We start from the raw sequence: 22643 nt of genomic DNA, 5'->3' as shown, positions 1-22643 counted from the left end.
CCTACACTGCGATTCTCTTCATTTGCCCGCCAAGAAAGCGTCTATTTCCGTGTCAAAATGGAAAGGAGCATCATTCAGGTGGAAATGAGAAAAACTGAGTTTCAGCTCAGCCAAGATCTTTTTTCCCCTCACTTCAGCCAACTGACTGGTGTCAATATCTGTCACAAACTTTTCATCTTTAAAACCAAAGGGCTGGGAGATTTCCCTGGCGATCCAGCGGTTAAGACTCCACTTCCACTGAAAGGGATGCAGGTTCAGTCCCTGGTCGGGGAACGAAGATCTTGCCATGCCTCCTGGCATGCAGAAAACTAAAGGGCTGGATCGGGTGATCCCAGAAAATCTCTACCACCTAGGTTTTATGGCTCAGAGGTATGTGAAATGCTATTCACAGCCTCATTTATTTTAGCAAGTATATCTTTTTTTAACTATGAAATAATTGTGTTAAATATAACATATTTTAAAATGCTGGTTACTAAAGTATAGTATAGACAATGTTTGTCTATGTATCTCCAGTTTAAAAGAAGAAGCTACAGTTTTTAGGATGATAAAATACAACTATTAGGAGAAAACTTGCCCAAGGTCGCTTAGAAAGTGTCATTGTCTTTATTTTCCCACTCCAGGTGGTTTATAACTAGTGATAGAAAGACATGGACCTTGACATCAGGTGGAACTACCAGTACTCGAATCCTGATTCCACTTGTCATTTGATATAAAATCTTGTGCATATTTTATAATAACTTGCTGTTTCAGTGTGTTCTTCTAATATAGTAAGATTAAAATTAACTACTTGGTAGAATTTTATGCAGGCTAAATAATATATTTATGTTAAGTGCTCGCTGAATAATGGATGTTCCCATTTCTTTCACAGCAAAATGAAGAAGTCAAGAGTGCTTATTATACAAGCTAAGGTTTAAACTAAACAAAAAAATGCAACTTAACAAAATTTATGGGGTGCAGCAAAAACAAAGATCAAAGTGAAATATTCAGCATTAAATGCATATGTTATTAATAGGAAAAGAAAAATATCTTACTAAGCTTCCAATTTAAGAAACTAGAGAAAGAAAAGTAATTGAAACCTAAAGGAAGCGCAAGAAAATAAACAGCAAAAGCTAGATCAGAAATGAATGAAGTTATAAGTAGTAGAGAAAAAAAATTTTAATCAAAAGTTTATTCTTTGCAAAAATCAATAAAATTGATAACTCTTTAGCCAGGATAACCAAAGGAAGGCAGAAATAACCAATATCAAAAATTAAAGGGATATTGTCACTACTGATGATACAGATATTAAAAGAAGATTATATATAACTCTTTCCCCACATATTTGATAATGTAAATGAAATGGACTACTTCATATAAAGACACAAAGTACCAAAACTCATGTAGGACAAATGGATAACCTGAAGAGTTCAATATCTCTTTTTAAAATTGAATTCATGATTATAACCCTTCCAAAAAAATCATACCTAGGTGGTCTAATTATTAGTTATATCAGTTAAGGAATAAATAGTATCAATTATCTTCAGTCTCTTACAGAAAAGTGGAAGCAGAGGAACTACTTCTTAAATAATCCAATGAGATCAGAATTATCCTAATTACTAAAGTCAGATACAGACATCAAAAAAAAGGAAAACCACAGACCAAATAACTCATGAATATAAGCATGAAAACTTCTGAACAAAATATAGGAAATCAAATCCAACATATATAAAAACATGTATATACCATGATCAAGTAGGATTTATTCCAGATATGCAAGACTAGTTCAACATGCAAAAATCAGTGTAACAGGATACAGAAGGAAAATCATATAAAATCATGTATCAAGTGACTAAAAAGGCATTTAACAACATTGAAAACTGAATCACAAAAAAAAAATTGATTCATGATTAAAACTCAGCAAACTAGGAATTAAGAGAGCCTACCTCTCTATATTTGATAAAGAACTTGATAAAGAACAGACACAGGAAAACTAAAAATAAAATGTCATAATTACTGGCAAAATAATGAGCTTTCCTGCTAATATCTGGTGGATCCATGACTGTATCTGTCAAACCCATAGTGATTTACAGTACAGAGTGAAACGATGTGTGCAAATATACAAACTAATTTAGGAAACTGGAGATTCTAGGAAGGAATGCACAACATCACAAACAACCTCTGTTACAGATATACAAGGCAGCTCCATGGAAGGGGACAGTGACAAAAGATGCTGACCTAAGTAAAACAAATGTAGGCCGAAGGTTTAAAGCGAAAATTAAAGTTTCGTGAGCACTGTACTCTGGTTGACAAGGTGATTTCCCACAAGGGTCAAAGTTAACAATTCTGAAACCACTATAGAGGCATACTGAGATGGAACAAATCGGTAAACCAGTGGCTGATGGTGAGTCAGATGTCCCACCATGAGAATGGCAGAATAAACAAGCTAGGGGAGAAAGGATGTGGTAATGGATTATAGATGGAGTCATCAGTATGAAGTAATCTTTAACTTATTATAGCTAAAAATGATTACATATAAACATATTTATAGACAGGTATATACACATACATTTCCTTGTTCTCTCAGTTTAGAGGGCCTAAAAGCAAGAAGTACACCTAGTGCTCAGGTATGAAGTTTCTAGTAATATTCTCCAATAATAGAAACCAGGAAAGGAACTGGAGAAAGAAAGGTATAAGAATAGACTGGAGCATCTTTGCTAGAAAGCAAAGAATCACTGAAGTACACACACACACACACACACACACACACACACACACACACACACAAAGATGGGGTATGACAGAGAAACAGGAGCCAGTTGAAAGGATTCTCAGTGGTCAAAACTGGAATAACTTCCACCAATATATTAAATGAAGTGGTAATGGATTATTATTTAAAATATAAAATAGCCATGAGTCCATAGTGATATAAATAAATAATTGAATGACTAAATAAGAGAAAGAAAAACAGACAAATCCCTTTTGCAGAAGCGTAATGAAAATAGAAAAAAGAAATAATAAAGATAAGAGCAAAAATATAAGTGAACAATATAAGAAAAAATAAGTGAAAGGAACTCATCAGGCTCCTCTGTCCATGAAGTTCTCCAGGCAAGAATACTTGAGTAGGTTGCCATTCCCTTCTCCAGGAAATCTCAACCCAGGGACTGAACCTAGGTCTCCCACATTACAGGCAGATTCTTTACCATCTGAGCCACCAGGGAACCTCAATCAAAACTATACTGCAATATAAAAGAAAACAGCATATATATAGACAAAATTATATGCTACAACCAAGTAAGGTTTATTTCAGGGATTCAAAGATGTTCATATTTGAAAAAATCAATAAATGTACTGTATCATATGAATAGGCTAAAGAAGAAAAAATATATGATCATATCAGTTGAGACAAGAAATACCTAAAACCAACAGTAACTCATAATTTTTTTTTAAATTATCAAAAACTAGCAATAGAGGAAAATTTCCTCAACTTGAAAAATAATGTCTACAAAAACACTCCTGTGAACATTATACTTGATGGTGGAAGACTGAAAGCTTTCCCATTTTGACTGGGAATAAGACAAAGATATCCATTTATCACTTTTATTCATTATACAGAAAGCATTGTTTTTATGCATTCTACATAAAGCATTGCTCAAAGGAATAAAGCAAGAAAAGAAAATGGATTACCTACAGGTCAGAAACAAAGAAATGATACTGTCCTTAATTTCAGGTACCATAATTTTCTGCAAAAGAAAATCCCAATACATCTATTTTAAAACTCTTAGATTTTCCAAAGAAAACACTGATTATGTATAAAAAATATATATATATATATATATCCCTGTGTTTATTGCACTACTGTTTACAATTCTCAATATATGAAAATAACCTAAGTGTCCACTGACGGATGACTGGGTGAAGAAGATATGTATATACACATACATTCAATGGAATATTATTCAGTTATAAAAAACAAAATCTTGCTATCATGACAACATGGATGGATCTAGAAGGTATTATGCTAAGTGAAATAAGTCACACAGAAGAAGAACAAATACTGTATGATCTCATTTATATGGGGAATCTAAAAAATAGGACAAATTAACAAAAAAACAGGAAACAGACAAGTAAATACAGAGAGGTGGTTGCCAGAAGGGAAAAGAGTGGGAGGGTTGATTAAAATAGGTGAAGTGGATTAAGAGGTACAAGCTTCCAGTTATAAAATAAATGTCATGCACATATGGGCTTCCAAGATGGCTCAGTGGTAAAGAATCTGCCTATAGTAGAGCCTGAAGTCAGGCAGGTTGATTCCTCCAGTTCCATTCTTCTTTCTCAAGATTGCTTTGGCTATTCGAGGTTTTTGTATTTCCATACAAATTGTGAAATTATTTGTTCTAGCATACCAGAATATTGGAAATAAAAGCAAAAATAAACAAATGGGACCTAATTAAATTTAAAAGCTTCTGCACAACAAAGGAAACTATAAGCAAGGTGAAAAGACAGCCTTCAGAATGAGAGAAAATTATAGCAAATGAAGCAACTGACAAACAACTAATCTCAAAAATATACAAGCAACTCCTACACCTCAATTCCAGAAAAATAAATGACCCAATCAAAATGGACCAAAGAACTAAATAGACATTTCTCCAAAGAAGACATACAGATGGCTAACAAACACATGAAAAGATGCTCAACATCACTCATTATCAGAGAAATGCAAATCAAAACCACTATGAGGTACCATTTCACACCAGTCAGAATGGCTGCAATCCAAAAGTCTACAAGCATTAAATGCTGGAGAGGTGTGGACAAAGGGAACCCCTTGCACTGTTGGTGGGAATGCAAACTAGTACAGCCACTATGGAGAACAGTGTGGAGATTCCTTAAAAAACTGGAAATAAAACTACATGGAAGCAACCTAGATGCCCATCAGCAGACGAATGGATAAGAAAAAGCTGTGGTACATATAATGAGTATTACTCTGTGCCATTAAAAAGAATACATTTGAATCAGTTCTAATGAGGTGGATGAAACTGCAACTAGTACAGCCACTATGGAGAACAGTGGAGATTTAAAACTGGAAATAGAACTGCCTTATGATCCAGCAATCCCACTGCTGGGCATACACACTGAGGAAACCAGAAGGGAAAGAGACACGTGTACCCCAAATGTTCATCACAGCACTGTTTATACAGCCAGACATGGAAGCAATTCTTGCTCAGGGAATCCTATGACAGAGGAGCCTACTGAGCTACAGTCCATAGGATTGCAAAGAGTTGAACATGACTGAAGCAACTTAGCACGCATGGATGCAGGGAAGTATAAAATTTGTTCACGTACTCTAAATTAGGCAATAAACTGTGAAAGAAACGTGAAGATATTTTACATTTTTCTTAATTTAGAATTTTGCCTTTGTCTGTGTTCAGATGCCTTTTACTCACTAAAATCATTGTTCATGTGTCACTGATTTTTGAAAGTATATAGTAAATTCTGTATATTTTTTTAACTTTACATATTTAGAATCAAAAAAAAACACCCAAGTCCTAGTCTCAGCTCTACCACTTATAAATTGCAAGTTGGAACAAGCATGAACATCTCTGAGCCTCAGTTTCATCATCCCTGAGATGGGAACTAGGATCCTTCCCTTATCCCATTTCAAAATTGCAAAGGCAGAGAAATGCAACACGTAATTCTCTATGTATATAGAATGTGAAGTGGGGAACTTGTTTCTCACATGTGAGCAATTCCTCCTTAGAACAAAGAAGTCCACATAGCTTTAATGTTTAAAGGTGCTTATTTATATAGTACTTCTGGCTGGCACTAACTAAAAGACTAAATTGCCTCTATTAAAACTTAGCCACCCTTGACTTTTACAATCTGTAGGTATATCTGTTTTTCTGATTAATCATTTACAAAATAATCTAAAGGAATGAGACAATTTTTTATTGAAGTATAATTACTGTAAAATGTCGTGTTAAGTTTCTGCTATACAGTGAAGTGAATCAGCTATATGTATACATATTAATATATCTCCTCCTTCTTGAGCCTCCCTGCCACCCCACCATCCCTCCCCACCCCTATCCCACTCTAAGTCATCACAGAGCCCCAAGCTGAGCTCCCTGTGCCACACAGCAGCCTTCCACTAGCTATCTGTTTTATACATGGGGTATATATGTCAATGCTACTCTCCAAGTTTAGCCATCCCACCTCCCCATCCCCACTATCTGTTTTTCTGATTAATCACATAATTCCATTGAAGTATAATTCTGCATTTGGATCTCTATACAGGAAGTGAATCAGCTTATATGTATACAAATACATTCTCCTTCTTGGCCTTTCTCTGTATTTTTTAGCCACAGCAGCCTTCTACATATATGTGTTAATATCTCCAAGTTTGATAGTTGTTTTTCTTTTCTGAGGTTTCTGTACCATTTTTCTAGACTCTGTATGACAGACTCTAGGTCCATCGACATCTCTACAAATGACCCAATTTCATTTTTATGGCTGAGTAATATTCCATTGTATATATGTACCACATCTTCTTTATCCATTCCTCTGTCAATGAACATTTAGGTTGCTTCCATGTCCTGGCTATTGTAAATAGTGCTTCTGTGATCATTGAGGTGCTTAGATATGCAGTCATGTCCAACTCTGAGACCCATGGACAATAGCCTACCAGGCTTCTCTGTCCATGGGATTGCCCCAGCAAGAACACTGGAGTGGGCTTCCATTTCCTTCTCTAGAGCATCTTCCCAATCCAGGGATCAAATCAGTGTCTCTTGCATTGACATGTGGATTCTTTACCACTAGTGCCACCTGGGAAGTTCAAACATTAGGGTACATGCATCTTTTTTAATTATTGAAAGCTAACTTTAAAGATTTTTTTTCTGAAAGATGAGTTTTAACTCACTTTGAGTTTCATTTAACATATTGAACACACCTGCAATGTCTTATCAAATGAAAGATCAACCATTGAGATATATTTTTTTCAATATGGAAAGTAACTCTTTGCAAAAGTCACCTCAAATGCTAGTAAAATACTAATAACATGAATGGTCAGTAAAACACAATTTAGCAACATGTCTGCAACAATCCAGGCTCAAATATCTAAATATTGTATGGAGACTGGAAACAGTGTTAAATGTTACTACTATTGAGCACATATATTTTCCCTAGTCTCAAAAGAAAAGATATCTTGTTCAAAAAGTTTAATTTTATCAGCTCAACTGAAATTTGAGGTTACTAAGTAAAAGCAAGAAAAAATGAAAAAAAAAAAATTCAGCAAGAAATCAATTAATATTTCACAGAAAGGAGAAGAAAACATAGAAAGAGCTTCTTTCTCATAAGCCTATTCTTTCTTTCTAACTTGAATTCAAAACATGTTATCTCCTTAAGATACTGTCCTCTCTCTACCTGATTCCCAACAGATATGGCCATGGGGCCAACACTAGTGTTACTTTATTGATCATTAGCAGAAACATTCATCTTTTTCCAAGTGAAAAAAAAAAGTCCATAATAACAATAGGGAAAATAATAGAAGGGAATTCTCTGGTGGTCCAGTGGTTAGGACTCTGCACTTCCACTGCAGGGGGCAAGGGTTCAATCCCTGGTTGGGGAACTAAGACCCCAAAAGCCATGCTGGGTGGCAAAAAAAAAAAATGTTAGTTTATTTATGTCATTGTTAAATGGGAAACAAAGAAAAGGAAAGGATATTGCTAAAGTAGTAATAAAAGAAAGATGATCTGCTCTAAGAAACTGGAAACAACTTGAGGGAAGACTAAATTTCCTTCCCTATGATGAGAAATAAATATGGTAAGAAGGTTGCCACTACAAATATTGTGAATAAACACACAAAATCTCTCCCATCCTATGACCTGGACACAGAAACTGATTCTAATCAATACTTTCTTCTCCTCAGGGTTTTTCTCAGAGCATTTTTAACATCTTTGTTCCTCAGACTGTAAATTAAGGGGTTCATCATGGGAACCACATTGGTATAAAAGACAGAAGAGATTTTTCCCTCATCCAAAGATCCAGTAGAAGATGATTTGAGATACACAAATGCCCCAGATCCAAAGAAGAGAGAAACAGCAATGATGTGGGAACTGCAGGTGCTGAAGGCTCTGGACCTGCCCTCCGTGGACTTGATGTGGAGGATGCTGGACAGGATGAGACCATAAGAGACAAAGATGGTGAGACTGGGCACAATGATGTTGATGCACGCCATGATGAAAACTACCAGCTCAGTGACATAGGTACTTGTGCAGGAGAGCTGAAGCAGAGGGTGGATGTCACAGAAATAATGGTTGATGGTGTTTGCATCACAGAAGGTTAGTCTCAGCATGCATCCAGTGTGAGCCATGGCACCAGAAAATGCCATCAAGTAGGAACCAAGCATAAGGCTGAAACACACTTTAGGGGACATGGCAGTATTATATAATAATGGCTTACAGATGGCCACATAGCGGTCATAGGACATTGATGTCAGCACATAGCATTCAGAAACAACAAAAAAACAGAAGAAGTAGAACTGAGTCATGCACCCCATGTAAGAGATAATATTCTCCTTCGATAAGAAATCTATCAGCATTTTGGGTGTAAATACTGAAGAGTAACAGAGGTCTGTGAAGGACAAGTTAAGGAGGAAAAAGTACATGGGGGTGTGTAGATGTGAATGTATCCCAATTAAGATTATCAGGCTCAAATTTCCTATCACAGTGACCATATACATTAATAGAAACAGGAAAAACAAGGGAACTTGGACATCCAGTTGATCTGTTAACCCCACCAGGATGAAAGCAGTCACGAAAGACCCATTCCCGGGAGCCATTCCTCCCTAAGAAAATCTGTGGACACAGGAGAGAATATTTACCTTGGGGAACAGCTCAGTCCTTCTGACAATATCTCATCCTACAAGAGAATGTACATACTGAGCATGTCTGACACTAGGCCAACCTGGGCCCATAGAATCTGCCTTTACCATGGGCTTTCCCTTTCTAGAGTCTTGATAAGCTAAATAAAACAAAGATCATAACAAACAGCCTACAGAGAGAAGACAATGCTGCCATACAGATACATGCCTGCTGGAAAAACGAAGAGATAAGAGAGAGGGATCAAGTTAGAAAGTCCTTCTCTAACTTCACCTTTTCTTCATTCACTTGAGCCTTCTCCTCATCAGCAAAATTGTAGGCAGAGACCCCAGCTACATGGTGCTGGCTTCTGGTGCAGATTGGATCTGGTGTGAGTTGGAACCAAGAAGATTGTCTCTAACCAAAGACTAAGGGACCGAATGCTAGAGGAGGTTTAGTTATTGCCCAAGTAGAAGAGTGAGAGTCTGTCCATAGAAAAGGAGCTTACTGACTGAGATACTTCTGCACCTCCTAACCTCTGAACACTCTCTGATCCCCTTCGATATAGTCTCCTAAGAGTTTCACTTGAATCTCATGACTGCACAATATGGTGGGGAGAGGGGGAGACAGGAAAGTGGCAGGTCTGATGTCAACCGAATTCAGAAACTCACCCTTATGTGGCCAGAAACCTTAGAGCTCTCCCTTGGTGTTTGTCCTTGAAAGGCAGTGGAGGCTCTGGTTCATTTGATTCTAAAATGAAAAGTCTGAGCAGCCCAGACTTAATTTCAGATTATGCCCTGGAAATCTTTCTGAACTACAAATATTAATTTCTAATTATGACTTTGAGTCTTCTCACTCAGTAAGGAAAATTTCACAGCGTTGTTATCAGGTTTGCCACTTGATAATAAACAGAAGACTGACTGTGAGTTTAATGATGTAGCACACTTGGTTATAAACAGGGTGGAAGCTTGATCAGTCTCTCCCCAGTGAATAGATTCTATATGTAAAAAAGAAGTAAGGGATTTACATTTACAATGTTCTCTATCTAGGTCCTTAGAGACTCAATATTTTAATCCAGTTTACACATCACTCCAGGGATTGTACATCCCCCAAGGAAGAGGCAAAAGTAAGCTCCCATCTTCTTCATCACTTTAGAAAAATCTATTGTACAGGTTCTTTCTCTGTGTCTTCCCAGATCCTAAGAGGAAATTTTCCAGAGTCTACCTAGGGGTTTCTTCACATCTTTACTTGAAATTTTACAAAGCCTCTAGTAATTCACTTCACTTATTGTCTCTCATGGATTATCTCAAAAAGAAAATGCTAAATGCCTTTCTCCCTACTAAATTTTTTACATTTTAAACACCTACTGGAAATATCTACCTAAGGTTCCAGCTGGGTCCTTAAATATATTATTTAATTAACTGAGTCATCAATCATTTCTCATAGTAGAAAAGAGTGGGGGCTATAGAGTTAGAGGGTATGAGTTTGAGGCCTACCCCCATGCTTACTAACTTGGACACAGTGATTAACTCTCCATACCTCAGGATCTAGTCAAGGCTATGGTTTTTCCTGTGGTCATGTATGGATGTGAGAGTTGGACTGTGAAGAAGGCTGAGCGCCAAAGAATTGATGCTTTTGAACTGTGGTGTTGGAGAAGACTCTTGAGAGTCCCTTGGACTGCAAGGAGATCCAACTAGTCCATTCTGAAGGAGATCAGCCCTGGGATTTCTTTGGAGGGAATGATGCTGAAGCTGAAACTCCAGTACTTTGGCCACCTGATGCGAAGAGTTGACTCATTGGAAAAGACTCTGGTGCTGGGAGGGACTGGGGGCAGGAGGAGAAGGGGACGACAGAGGATGAGATGGTGGACGTGAGTCTGAGTGAACTCCGGGAGTTGGTGATGGACAGGGAAGCCTGGTGTGCTGCAATTCATGGGGTAGCAAAGAGTCGGACATGACTGAGTGACTGAACTGAACTGAAAATATTGATGATAATAATAGCATCTCCTTCATTGGGTTATCTTGATGATTAAATGAAAAAAAATACCAAAAAATGGTTAGAACAGTACCTGGCATGTAGTATACAGTCAAATAATGCCAGCTGTCTTCATATATGTTCTCCAAACTTTCTGTAAATCCCCCATCATACCACTCACCATTTTTCTCTCTAATTCCTGTGTCTCCTTATAAATTATAAATGAGGACTAACATCTCTTCTGTCTTATTTACCACTTCTCTTGTACTGCTGTGAATAGTGCAGGGACTTTCCTTGTGGCTCAGCTGGTAAAGAATCCTCCTGCAATGTGGGAGACCTGGGTTTGATCCCTGGGTTGGGAAGATCCCCTGGAGAAGGGAATGGCTACCCACTCCGGTATTCTGGCCTGGAAAATTCCATGGACTGTGTAGTCCATGGGGGTGACAAAGAGTCGGACACGACTGAGTGACTTTAACTCACACAGTAGGCACTACATAAATAACTCTGTAAGTTACATTGTTCTCTGGTGAAAGCCTTCCGAGTGTTTCTCACGTTTCTCACATGCTCAGCATTAGGGTCAACAGCCACACTGACTTCCATCCTTTTCCCTTAGCCACCACACAAGTTCAGGTACTTTTGAGGTTTTTATTGAACTAAATGCTGAAATGTAATGATTCCAGTAACAATTCTAGCTTTTCTCACATACTCCCTCTTATTTGGCCATATACACAACTGGAGGATAAGTTCTGGAAGCACACAACTCTCCCTTCCTTCTTTATTTTTTTTTTAATGTTTTTTTCAAAAGGCAGGTCATCAGCCCTCTGCTGATGGCAGGCCTGGTGACTCTGTCAGCCACACCAACAAGTATGTCAGTCACAGGCTGTCTTGAATAATACATTACAGGTTGTCCTCCACTCCTGTTAAGTCCACAGAGCAGAAGCCACGGTTTACAGCCCTTCCTCCCCACCCCATGCTCTTTCGCACTACATGAACTTATTCCAATGTGAAGACCAAGAATAAATGTGTTGACTGGTTTCTGCCAAGAGGCCCCTGAACTTCAAAGACAAAGTGAACCCCTGCAAGTCCAGGGACCAGACGAGGTCTAAGCTCTGAAGGGAATGGCAGGAGAAAAAAACTAGTGTGTGAAAGCTCCAGGGTTTGGAAGGGACGGCTGGGTTCTTCAAACACGGGGACAGGTCTTTCAGAGACTCCTCTCCCTGCAGTATCGATGACCAGGGCACGGGCAGCCCACAATCACTTTCGATGCAGGAGTCCCTTCCTCCTTTAAAAGTTTCAGTGACCTTCAGTTACCCCAGGACACCTGAATCATTGTAATAAAACTATATGGCAGCATTGTAGTAAAAATATAAGTAACTATGAATACTGGGCATATATCCTTTGAAAATCTAACTGAAAGAGACACATGTACCCCAATGTTCATGACAGCACTTTTTACAGTAGCTAGGACGTGGAAGTAACCTAGATGTCCATCGACAGATGAATGGATACAGAAATAGTGGTACTTTTATATACAATAGAATATTACTCAGCTATAAAAAAAAAAAAGAATGCATTTGAGTCAGTCTTAATGAAGTGGATGAACCTAGAGCCTGTTATACAGAGTGAAGTAAGTTAGAAAGAGAAAGACAAAATTGTGCATTAACACATCATACGGAATCTAGAAAGATGGTACTGACGAACCTCTTTTCAGGGCAGCAGTGGAGATGCAGACATGAGAACAGCCTTGTTGACACAGTAGGGGAAGGAGAGGGTGGGACAAATTGAGAGAAACATGGAAATATACACATTACTGTATGCAGAATCGATATATTTTACATAAAATAAAACATTACCTTTTTCATTCCTGACTGCTATAAATGGTTATCTGAGTTTTTTTGTCCTTGAACTGAGATCAAAAAACAATCTCCCTTTACCATGTTTTCTTAAGACTAAATTGAGAAGATAGAGACAATAGTGAGAAGTATTTTCCTAGTCTTCTTTTCTGAGAAACAAAGGAATCTACCAGACAAAATCCTCTCCAGTGCTTTCAACAGAGGTTTATTAAATAAATGAGTAACTTACTGAAACTGAAGTCCACAAAGTTCAAATGTTCTTGACAAAGCTTCACAGGAGTTCTGGACATACCTTAGTCAAAAATCTCACAACCTTACTGTTTCTGGATTCATCACCATTCACTTTTTTCTATTTAAAACCTTATAATCTCTGAAAATAAGCTGGAACATGACAGAATGAATTATAGGGTTAAAGTCCAACCCAGTACTTTCCTACTTTCTATGAAAGGATGAATGGCTGATTCTCCTTTTCTTTATACTATCTTTTCTTATAAAGTGGTTTTCATAAAAAACTTTGCTTCTCTTTTTATTTAAATCACCTGCTTTTTTATTTTAATTCTTTTCTCCATATCATCATACATTGTGTGCCCTTACTAAAATTTGACATCAACAGCTAACACAATTTCTATTCAGAACACCCTTTTCCTGATAGTCTTACTCAGTGCAACTTGGACATCTTTGTTCCTCAGACTGTAAATGAAAGGATTCACCATTGGCCCCACAATGGTGTAAAAAACTGTGGACACTTTATCTTCATCCAGAGACCCAGCAGGAAAAGGCTTGAGATACATGAATGTTGCTGATCCAAAGAAAAGAGAAACCGCAATTATGTGGGAGCTGCAGGTACTGAAGGCTTTGGACCTGCCCTCTGCAGAACGGATGTGGAGGATGTTGGAGAGGATCAAGGTGTAAGAAACAGAGACAGTGACACTGGGGACTATGACATTGACACCCACCACAATGAAAACCACCAGCTCATTGATGGAGGTGCTTGTGCAGGAGAGCTGGAGGAGAGGAGGAATGTCACACATGTAGTGATTGATGATGTTTCCATCACAGAAGGAGAGTCGCAGCATGCACCCAGTGTGGGCCATGGTACCCCCAAGCCCCATCGCATATACACCCGCTGTCAGCATGAGGCAGACCTGATGGGACATGGAGACCTTGTAGAGCAGGGGCTTACAGATGGCCACGTATCGGTCATAGGCCATTGATGTCAAAATATAGCACTCATCAATAACAAAGAAGGAGAAGAAGCAGAGCTGAGTCATGCACTCTGCATAAGAGATGATGTTCTGGCTTACAAAACTCATCAGCATTTTAGGGATAATGACAGAGGAGTTGCAGAGATCAATGAAAGAAAGGTTGAAGAGAAAGTAGTACATGGGAGTGTGCAGGTGAGGGTTCAGACCAATAAGAATAATCAAGCCAACGTTCCCCACCACAGTGACCACATAAACTGCTAAGAAAATGAAAAAGAGAGGCAGCTGGAGTCCTGGCTGCTGTGTTAAACCCAACAGGATAAACTCAGTCACTGAAGATTCATTCCCTGGGGCCATTCTTCCCTAGGACATACCTGTGGGAACAGGACAAAGGGTAACATTAAAATGAGTACCCCACTCTCTCCACCCAATCCCACTCTAATGAGGCTGAGACCAAGAATGTGAGAAGGAACCCCAGCCCACCCCTCTGTATCAATTTTTTTCTTCTTCTTTGCAAAAAGGCTGAGGGAATTTTTAAAGATGTGTATTAAAAACACTAACGGGCAAGTTCTACAGGGTAAGATTCAGTGACCCTTAGCCTCATGACAACAGCATCTCTGCTCTACTTCTGCTCTGACAGTTTACCAGACCCAATGATCAGTGGTCATCTCAGCAGAGGGAAAGCTGTCATTTCAGGGAATCCTTGGCTTCCACAGATGAGGTTTGGAAGATGAGTAACTGGACAGATAAGATTCAACACTCACCCTTCTGCACAGAGACTTCAGTGTTGGGACTTGCTAACTCTGCTTCCTTATTCTCAAGTGATTCTGATGAATTTTAGAGATGAACAGCCCAGAACAGAGATTCTTCTTCTTTGCTGTTGTTTTTGTTTTGAGTGCGTTTTGGACTGAGAGAGTCAGAGCACAGACCTCAGTACACCAGGCTCTAAGGTGACATGAGTTACAGGTCATGATTTCTGATGGTGGCTCTGCCAGAGTGTCCTCTCCAGTCTAGGGGGTGGAAATAGCATCTGCTGGTGCCCAGGGAGCCACCTGCTAATATGACCCAGGGGTTATTGTGAATTGGGAAATCCTAGGGACCTGATTAAGAAGTCTTCGGTTTTCATTGTGTTTTCCCCAGAGATATGATTTTTAAGAAAGAAAAATTACCCACTCTGCATTTAAGAGGAGTTCACTAGAATATCAGTGTGTATTGGAAGTAACCCATTTTGCATACATTTTGGTTTGTTGTCAAATGGACCACATCCTCAAATGGAAAAGCAGTGACTTTTCCTGCATCCACAGCTCTTAAGAAACACTAGTCACTTATTTGTTTATTTGCTGTGTCTTCTCACAACACAAACACATATATTCACATGCATTTGAACCTAAGTTCCATAAGGGCAAAGATTTTGTCTGTTTTGTTCAGTACTGTTTTTGTAGCAACTTAGAGTAAAACCACACATATACAGTAGGTATTATATAAATACTCATTTAATAAAAATGAATGAATGAGAACCCCTTTTCCTCATTTCCCTGGGGACCAAAACTGGATACCACAACAGAAGTACTGCCCCATGGGCAAAGGCTTATATAGTATCAGTGATTTTCCTCGTAGGCCTGAGTGTGGGACTGGACAAACACCAGTGAGGTAGTGAAGGTCATGGGTAAAGTCTTAGTGGCCATCTATAAGCCTTGTAGATCAAAGTTACTAAACTCAGAGAAAACACAAGTTTCTGTCCTCCCTGAATGTCACACAGACGACTTCCACGGCTCTTACAGAGGCCCCAGTGCCTCTTCTCAGAAGTCTGCAGCATAGACTCAGATCAGAAGGCAGTTTTGGATCAACACAGGAAGCTTCCAAATGCTCAAATCAAGGTCAGCTCATTAGGGATATCATTAGGAACCATTCAAAATCATTTCTTTTTTGACACAGGTTTGAAATAATCAAAATGCCAACTTAGAAAGTAATAACATGGGCACTGGCAGGAACAGACTAGAGTAAGGAAGACTGGAGGCAGGTCAGCAATAGGAACCTATTACAACTGTAAATCAGTTCAGTTCAGTTGCTCAGTCGTGTCCGAATCTTTTCGACCCCATGAATCAGCACACCAGGCCTCCCTGTCCATCACCAACTCCCAGAGTTTACTCAAACTCGTGTCCATTGAGTCGGTGATGACATCCAACCATCTCATCCTCTGTTGTCCCCTTTTCCTCCTGCCTTCAATCTTTCCCAACATCAGGGTCTTTTCAAATGAGTCAGCTCTTCAGATAAAGTGGCCAAAATATTGGAGTTTCAGCTTCAACATCAATCCTTCCAATGAACACCCAGGACTGATTGCCTTTAGGATGGACTGGTTGGATCTCCTTGCAGTCCAAGGGACTCTCAAGAGTCTTCTACAACACCACAGTTCAAAAGCATCAATTCTTTGGTGCTCAGCTTTCTTTATAGTCCAACTCTCACATCCATACATGACTACTGGAAAAACCATAGCCTTTGACTATATTGACTTTTGTTGGCAAAGTAATGTCTCTGCTTTTTAATATGCTGTCTAGGTTGATCATAACTTTCCTTCCAAGGAGTAGGCATCTTTTTATTTCATGGCTGTAGTCACCATCTGCAGTGACATTGGAGCCCAAGAAAATAAAATCTGTCAGTGTTTCCACTGTTTCTCCATGTATTTGCCATGATGTGATGGGACCAGATGCCATGATCTTAGTTTTCTGAATGTTGAGTTTTAACCCAACTTTTTCACTCTCCTCTTTCACTTTCATCAAGAGGCTCTTTAGTTCTTCTTCACATTCTGCAATAAGGGTGGTGTCATCTGTGTATCTGAGGTTATTGATATTTCTCCCTGCAATCTTGATTCCAGCTTGTGCTTCATCCAGCCCAGCGTTTCTTGTGATGTACTCTGCATATACATTAAATAAGCACAGTGACAATATACAGCCTTGACGTACTCTTTTTCCTATTTGGAACCAGTCTGTTGTTCCATGTCCAGTTCTAACTGTTGTTTCCTGACCTGTATACAGATTTCTCAAGAGGCAGGTCAGGTGGTCTGATATTCCCATCTCTTTCAGATGGACTAACATGTCCATGCAATTCTCTGGGCCAGAATACTGGAGTGGGTAGCCTTTCCCTTCTCCAGGGGATCTTCCCAACCCAGGGATAGAACTCAGGTCTCCCGCATTGCAGGCGGATTCTTTACCAGCTGAGCCACCAGGGACATCCAAGTAAAAGTGTACAATTGGGCAAATGCCTAACTAAAGCTAAAGCACTTTGTTGGATGGCATCATCGACTCAATGGACATGAGTTTGAGCAAACTCTGGGAGATAGTTCAACACAGGGAAGCCTGGTGTGCTGCAGTCCATGGGATGGTAAAGAGTCTGACATGACTTAGTGGCTGAACAACAAAGGCTAAAAGTAAGAAGAAAGGTCAGAACATGAGAAGGTTTGAGGATTGTTTCCATAGAGATTAAAGCCATGGGGTTAAGTAAACTAAGAGAAAGTAAAGAGAAAAAGGGCAGAGGGTAGAAGAATACTTGGGAAATTCCCCAAATTGTGAGTATTATACTTAGGATAATCTCTTAAACCCAATCATCACTAAAATGAGTCCCAATCATTTTTCTCAGACCCTTCACAATTACTAGGGGACCAAAAATTCCTCAAGCCAAAGTTGAACTCTATCCCACAAGGTAGACATTCCTTGACCTCAGCAATGATAAAGAACTTGGAACTTTATTAAAATGTGTTTTCTATGGAAAGTTAAAAAATCTTATTTAGGCAATACAATAGACAGAAATACTTCCTCTAATTTTATAGTATATCAAATCACATTGCAAGAAGAATTATATGCCAGGGTTCTACACTAGAGTTGAAAAATCATTCTTTCATCTTTGCCACTGTAAATATAAGCAAACATGGAATTAATATAGAGCAATTTTGAGCTTATACTTACACAGCAAAATTCTCATTCCCTTTCTTTCTTCTCTCTCCATAACCATCAGGTTAGCCTAATTCAGGTGTAACTCTCAAATGGTCACCCTCTCACTGAGATATATTCCAAGGAAAGATTCATCAGGACTTCTCACAAAGATGATAGAAGACCAAAAAATTCCAAAAAATAGTAGCCTAGATGTTTGGATAAACTATAGTGTTACTACAAGCAGAAGAAAAATTCAGAAAATAGTGGAAATATTCATAAAAATTATACATTCAGTTTTATTCATTCTTGACTCCTTTTTAAGTATCTCAACCCCAATATGTTCTAACTTGTCAAAGTCAGTGGTAATAAAAAATTTATATTATACCATAAAGATGCATAAAACATAAAGATGTATTTTAACTAAATGGATTTTTAATTGGCAGGATTATGTGACACTAAGCTAACAAGCTACAATCACCCAGAAATATTAACTAATATATTTTCAAAATTAAATGTATAGCTGAGGTTATATTATAATTTTTAAGCAAAATAAAGCAAGTTATCAGATACTAATTTTATACAGATGACTGCTGCTAATTTTTTTTAAATATCACAGCTATGTCATTGATATTGATTCAGTCAAAATACTGACTGTTTCTACCATTGCCACAAGGCTTCTTCATGTTCCCTTCGACACCCACTTTTTCCCTCCTCAGTTGCTCAGTCGTGTCCGACTCTTTGTGACCCCATGGACTGCAGCACACCAGGCCTCCCTGTCCATCACCAACTCCCAAAGTTTACTCAAACTCATGCCCATTGAGTCAGTGATGCCATCCAACCATCACACCCATTTTTCCTTTCAAAGCCACACCCACTTTCCTTCTATCCTATTCTTCTCTAAACCTTTGGCAACCATGACCAACCAGGTTCTCCATTTCTATAAATTTATCATTTCAAGATTTATATTATATTATTTAATAGAAGCATACACAGTATAACATTGTATCTTCTATTTTTTGGCTGAGGTTTTCTTTTTTAAAAATTTGTTTCACATGTTTGTAATTGCTCAGTGAAGAATTTCTACAATGGCTGCTTTGAAATCTTTGTCAAATAATTCTAACATCTCTGTCATGTAACATGTATTTCTTGTCCTTTTTGCACTGAATTTGAGATCTTCTTTATTCTTCATATAAAAAGTGATTTTTTTTGAAACCTGGGCACTTTGCAAATTATATTATGAGACTTTAGATTTTATTTAAACCTTTTGTTTAGCTACTTTTCTTTGATATTGCTCTGCCTGGAGGAACAAGTCCTCTCACTGCTGAGTGAGGGTGGTTATTTTGCTTCCCCTCATGGTCTCATCTGACAGGCAAGAGTGTGTGGATTAGTCACTCAGTCGTGTCCAACTTTTTGCGACCCCATGGACTGTAGCCTGCCAAGCTCCACTGTCCATGAGATTATCCATGCAAGAATGCTGGAGTGAGTTGTCATTCCCTTATTCAGGGTATCTTCCCTACCCAGGGGTTGAACCTGGGTCTCCTGAATTGCAGGCAAATGCTTTACCATCTGAACCAACAGGCAATAGGGTGTCAGTCATTGCAAGCGGACAATGATAAGAGGCTTGATTCCCCTTAAGTCCTCCTCTGACATGACCTCATGGAGGACAAGGACTCCCTCATTACTGACAGGCATTGATGGAAGTTCAGGCTCCCTCAATGGCCTCTGCTCACACCACGTAGGGAGCTCTTGTCACCCAGCAAGAATCAAAGCCCTGACTCTACATAGCATTCTCTGATTCTACCACCAGAGAAAGTATTGGGGCAATCATTACACCCTGTGAGGGAGGCAGTCTATGGATTTTTATTTGAACTTTGCTGTCATGGAGGGGGAGCTATAGGTTTTCCGTGGGGTTGGTCTATGGTATGGTTGTTATTGTACTAAAATTTTCTATCTTACTTGGCTGCCCCTTTCCTGGTCCTTGGGCTAAAAAAAAAAGTAGACTTGTTTTTCCAGCTTTATTGAAGCATGCACAAGTGTATGCTCAGTCACTCAGTCATGTCCGACTCTTTGCAACCCCATGGCCTGTAGCCCACCAGGCTCCTCTGTCCATGGAATTCTCTAGGCAAGAATACTGGATTGGGTTGCCATTTCCTTCTCTGGGGGATCTTCCTGACCCAGGGATTGAACCCATATCTCTTAAATCTCCTGCACTGACAGACGGATTCTTTACCACTGAGCCAACTTTTTTTGTTGTTGTTGATTTTTTTTTTAACAAAGTCTTCCCTCTTTAGGTTAGGAAGAGGGATTATTTCTAACCTAAAGAGGGAAGTCTTGGTTAAAAAAAAAAAAAGCCTTATGACAGGACAGGGGCTCTGAACAGTCCAATCCAATGTGGCTCTCTGGCTGGTTAAGAAAAACAAAATCTGCAAAGACACTAAAAACCCAAACTTTTATTCTATTATTTTTATATTACGCCAAGACACAGAAGGACTGCAAACACTAAAAGGAGAGTTCTTAATACCAATAAGATTTTGTTCGAGGTGCATTTATTCTGTAAGGTGTTCTCTGACCCCTCTACTCTTCTGGATTCCCCTAAACCCACAGTACTCATGTCGTCCCTGGCCTCAGTGAAATAGGTCCAGTAGTATGTGTACTGGAGCCAGAGACTTGGCATGAAATCATGCCTCTGACTCTGAGTGATCATAAAAGAGCTCCTTAAACTTCAGTCATCCTTTCCTTATCTGCAAGATGAGCACAGCACTACCTGTCTTTAAGGGCAGATGAGAGAGGAGATACTGGCTGTAAATTTCCTAATAAGTAATTTGTGTTCAATATCATCTGTGTTATTACTGGTATTCTGGTTGCTATCACAATCTGTTTCTCTTTTTGTAAGTAACCCACAGGCAGAAATACAGATTAAGTGTCAGAATGTAAGAAATTGCTAAGCATGAGGTATTATCTCATTGATTGATTGAAGGATTGGTCGCTGTGGACCAGTTATGAATTTCTGTTCCATTTACCCTGCGGATGACTGAAAATGAGCCCTAAAAACTGGACTCAGGTAACAAGGTTTGTCCCCCTGGGTTTCCCCAGAAGCAATATTCTGCAGTTCCTGTTTTTCCCAAGACCGCCGGTGGTCTACATTGTAACTACCGCAGGCAACCTACTCATCACTGGATTCAGCTGGATGGACCAATGCCTGCACACACAGGTGTCCTCCTTCCTGTGGAACCTGTCCTTCCTGGAGTTGCTGCTCATGTCTGTTGTGGTTCCCAAGATGCTTGTCATCCTCCCAGGGGACCGCTCCATCTCATTTGCCAGCTGCATCATCCAGTCCTACCTCTACTTCCTCCTAGGCACCACCGACTTCTTCCTCTCAGTTGTCACGTCTCTGGATCATTTCCTGGCAATCTGTAGACCCGTTCTGGTATGAGACCCTGATGAGTGGTCATGTCGGTTCCCAACTTGGCCTCCTGGCTAGCTGGGTTTCTCTGTGTCCATTGCCACTCCGTCCTCACGGTCAGCCTACCACTCTGTGGCCCCAGCGGTATTGTCCACTTCTCTTGTGACGGTGAGCCCTTACTGAGGCTCTCTTGTGGAGACACTTGCCTACTGGGGCTGCTGGCCTTCGTGCTATCCACGTCAGTGTTGCTGGACTCGCTGACACTGCCCTCAGTTCCCTACACCTGCATTCTTTCCACTGTTCTCAGGGACCACTGCTGAGTGAAAGAAAGCATTCTTCATTTGTGCTTCACACCTTACAGTGGTGATCATCTCTTACAGCAGCTCCATTTTTCTCGACATCCATCTGCCAGAGACTCAGTCCATGCTGTTCAACAAAGGGGTCTCGGTCCTGAACTATATCATCATGCCCCTCCTGAAACCGTTCATCTTCAGCCTCTGCAATGAGAAGGTGAAGTGAGCTCTGAGAGATGCCCTCAGGTGGAACTGACCCATGGCTGCGAGACACCATGAGGGTCATGTGTAAAAGGAAATATTCCTACTAGAGTGGGCAAATATTTGAAGTTCAGGTCACATAGGCAATACCTTGTACGTTTCTCCGATAATGAAATAGGTCTTCATAAATATGCAATGTGGAGATCAGCCTTCGCTTTCCTCCCTTGAATCTTCACACAGAGAAAACTGATCCATTTGGTCAAGTTTCAAACTTCTGGCGACGACATGTTTCTTTTGAGGTGCTTAAACATGTAGCCTCCATTCACAGAGGCTGCTCCTCTTTTTCTTCACACGTGTGTGCTTAAGCACACCTATTACTGCTTCAAGATGTTAGGTCATAAAGCCAAACAGAAATGCTAAAATATGGAGATTCAGATTTGCAGCTTAGAGGGGAGTAAGAGGCCCTCTGAGGCCTTGCATCTAGACTGGATATGACAAATAAGATTACCCAGGATCCCCATATCAGAAAATCAAATTCTGGCTGTGATAACAAATGTTTATGAGCTGTTTGATTCTCTTGTGTTATACTCTTTATGTGACTAGCAGCTCCTGAAACAACCTCACATAGGAAAAATGCTGAGACCAAAAAACTATTTATTGTTGTTGTTCAGTCACTCAATTATGTCTCTTTCCGATCCCATGGACCACAGCACACAAGGCTTCCCTGTCCTTCACCATATCCCAGAGCTTGCTCAAATTCATGTCCATCGAGTCAGTGATGCCATCCAACCATCTCATCCTCTGTCATCCCCTTTTCCTTCTGCCTTCAATCTTTCCCAGCATCAGGGTCTTTTCCAGTGAGTCAGCTCTTCGTATCAGGTGGCCAAAGGACTGGAGCTTCAGCTTCAGCATCAGTACTTCCAGTGAATATTCAGGGTTGACTTCCATTGGATTGACTGGTTTGAT

At 39.5% G+C, this 22643-nt stretch overlaps 2 protein-coding genes, 1 non-coding gene and 1 pseudogene across 3 annotated transcripts; 1 reads left to right on the top strand and 3 right to left on the bottom strand.

The window, feature by feature from the left end:
• Window positions 1-7873: 7873 nt before the first annotated feature.
• On the bottom strand, window positions 7874-8806 carry LOC102270011 (olfactory receptor 8B3). The gene has a single exon (XM_005895489.2). The coding sequence runs from the start codon at window positions 8804-8806 to the stop codon at window positions 7874-7876; it is 933 nt and encodes a 310-aa protein (XP_005895551.2).
• Window positions 8807-11938: 3132 nt separating this feature from the next.
• LOC138986269 (small nucleolar RNA SNORA71) lies at window positions 11939-12070 on the bottom strand. The gene has a single exon (XR_011463127.1). It is a non-coding gene; the product is annotated as a small nucleolar RNA SNORA71 (small nucleolar RNA).
• A 1211-nt stretch (window positions 12071-13281) lies between these two features.
• On the bottom strand, window positions 13282-14226 carry LOC102268060 (olfactory receptor 8B3). Its single transcript, XM_070365064.1, is given in 1 exon segment — window positions 13282-14226. A coding segment is annotated over 1 exon segment (945 nt).
• A 6591-nt stretch (window positions 14227-20817) lies between these two features.
• LOC102269732 (olfactory receptor 6T1-like) lies at window positions 20818-21732 on the top strand (annotated as a pseudogene).
• Window positions 21733-22643: the final 911 nt, after the last annotated feature.

This window comes from Bos mutus, chromosome 29 (genome assembly GCF_027580195.1).
Source record: "Bos mutus isolate GX-2022 chromosome 29, NWIPB_WYAK_1.1, whole genome shotgun sequence".
NCBI lineage: Eukaryota > Metazoa > Chordata > Mammalia > Artiodactyla > Bovidae > Bos > Bos mutus.
This window is presented reverse-complemented; position numbering and strand designations above follow the sequence as displayed.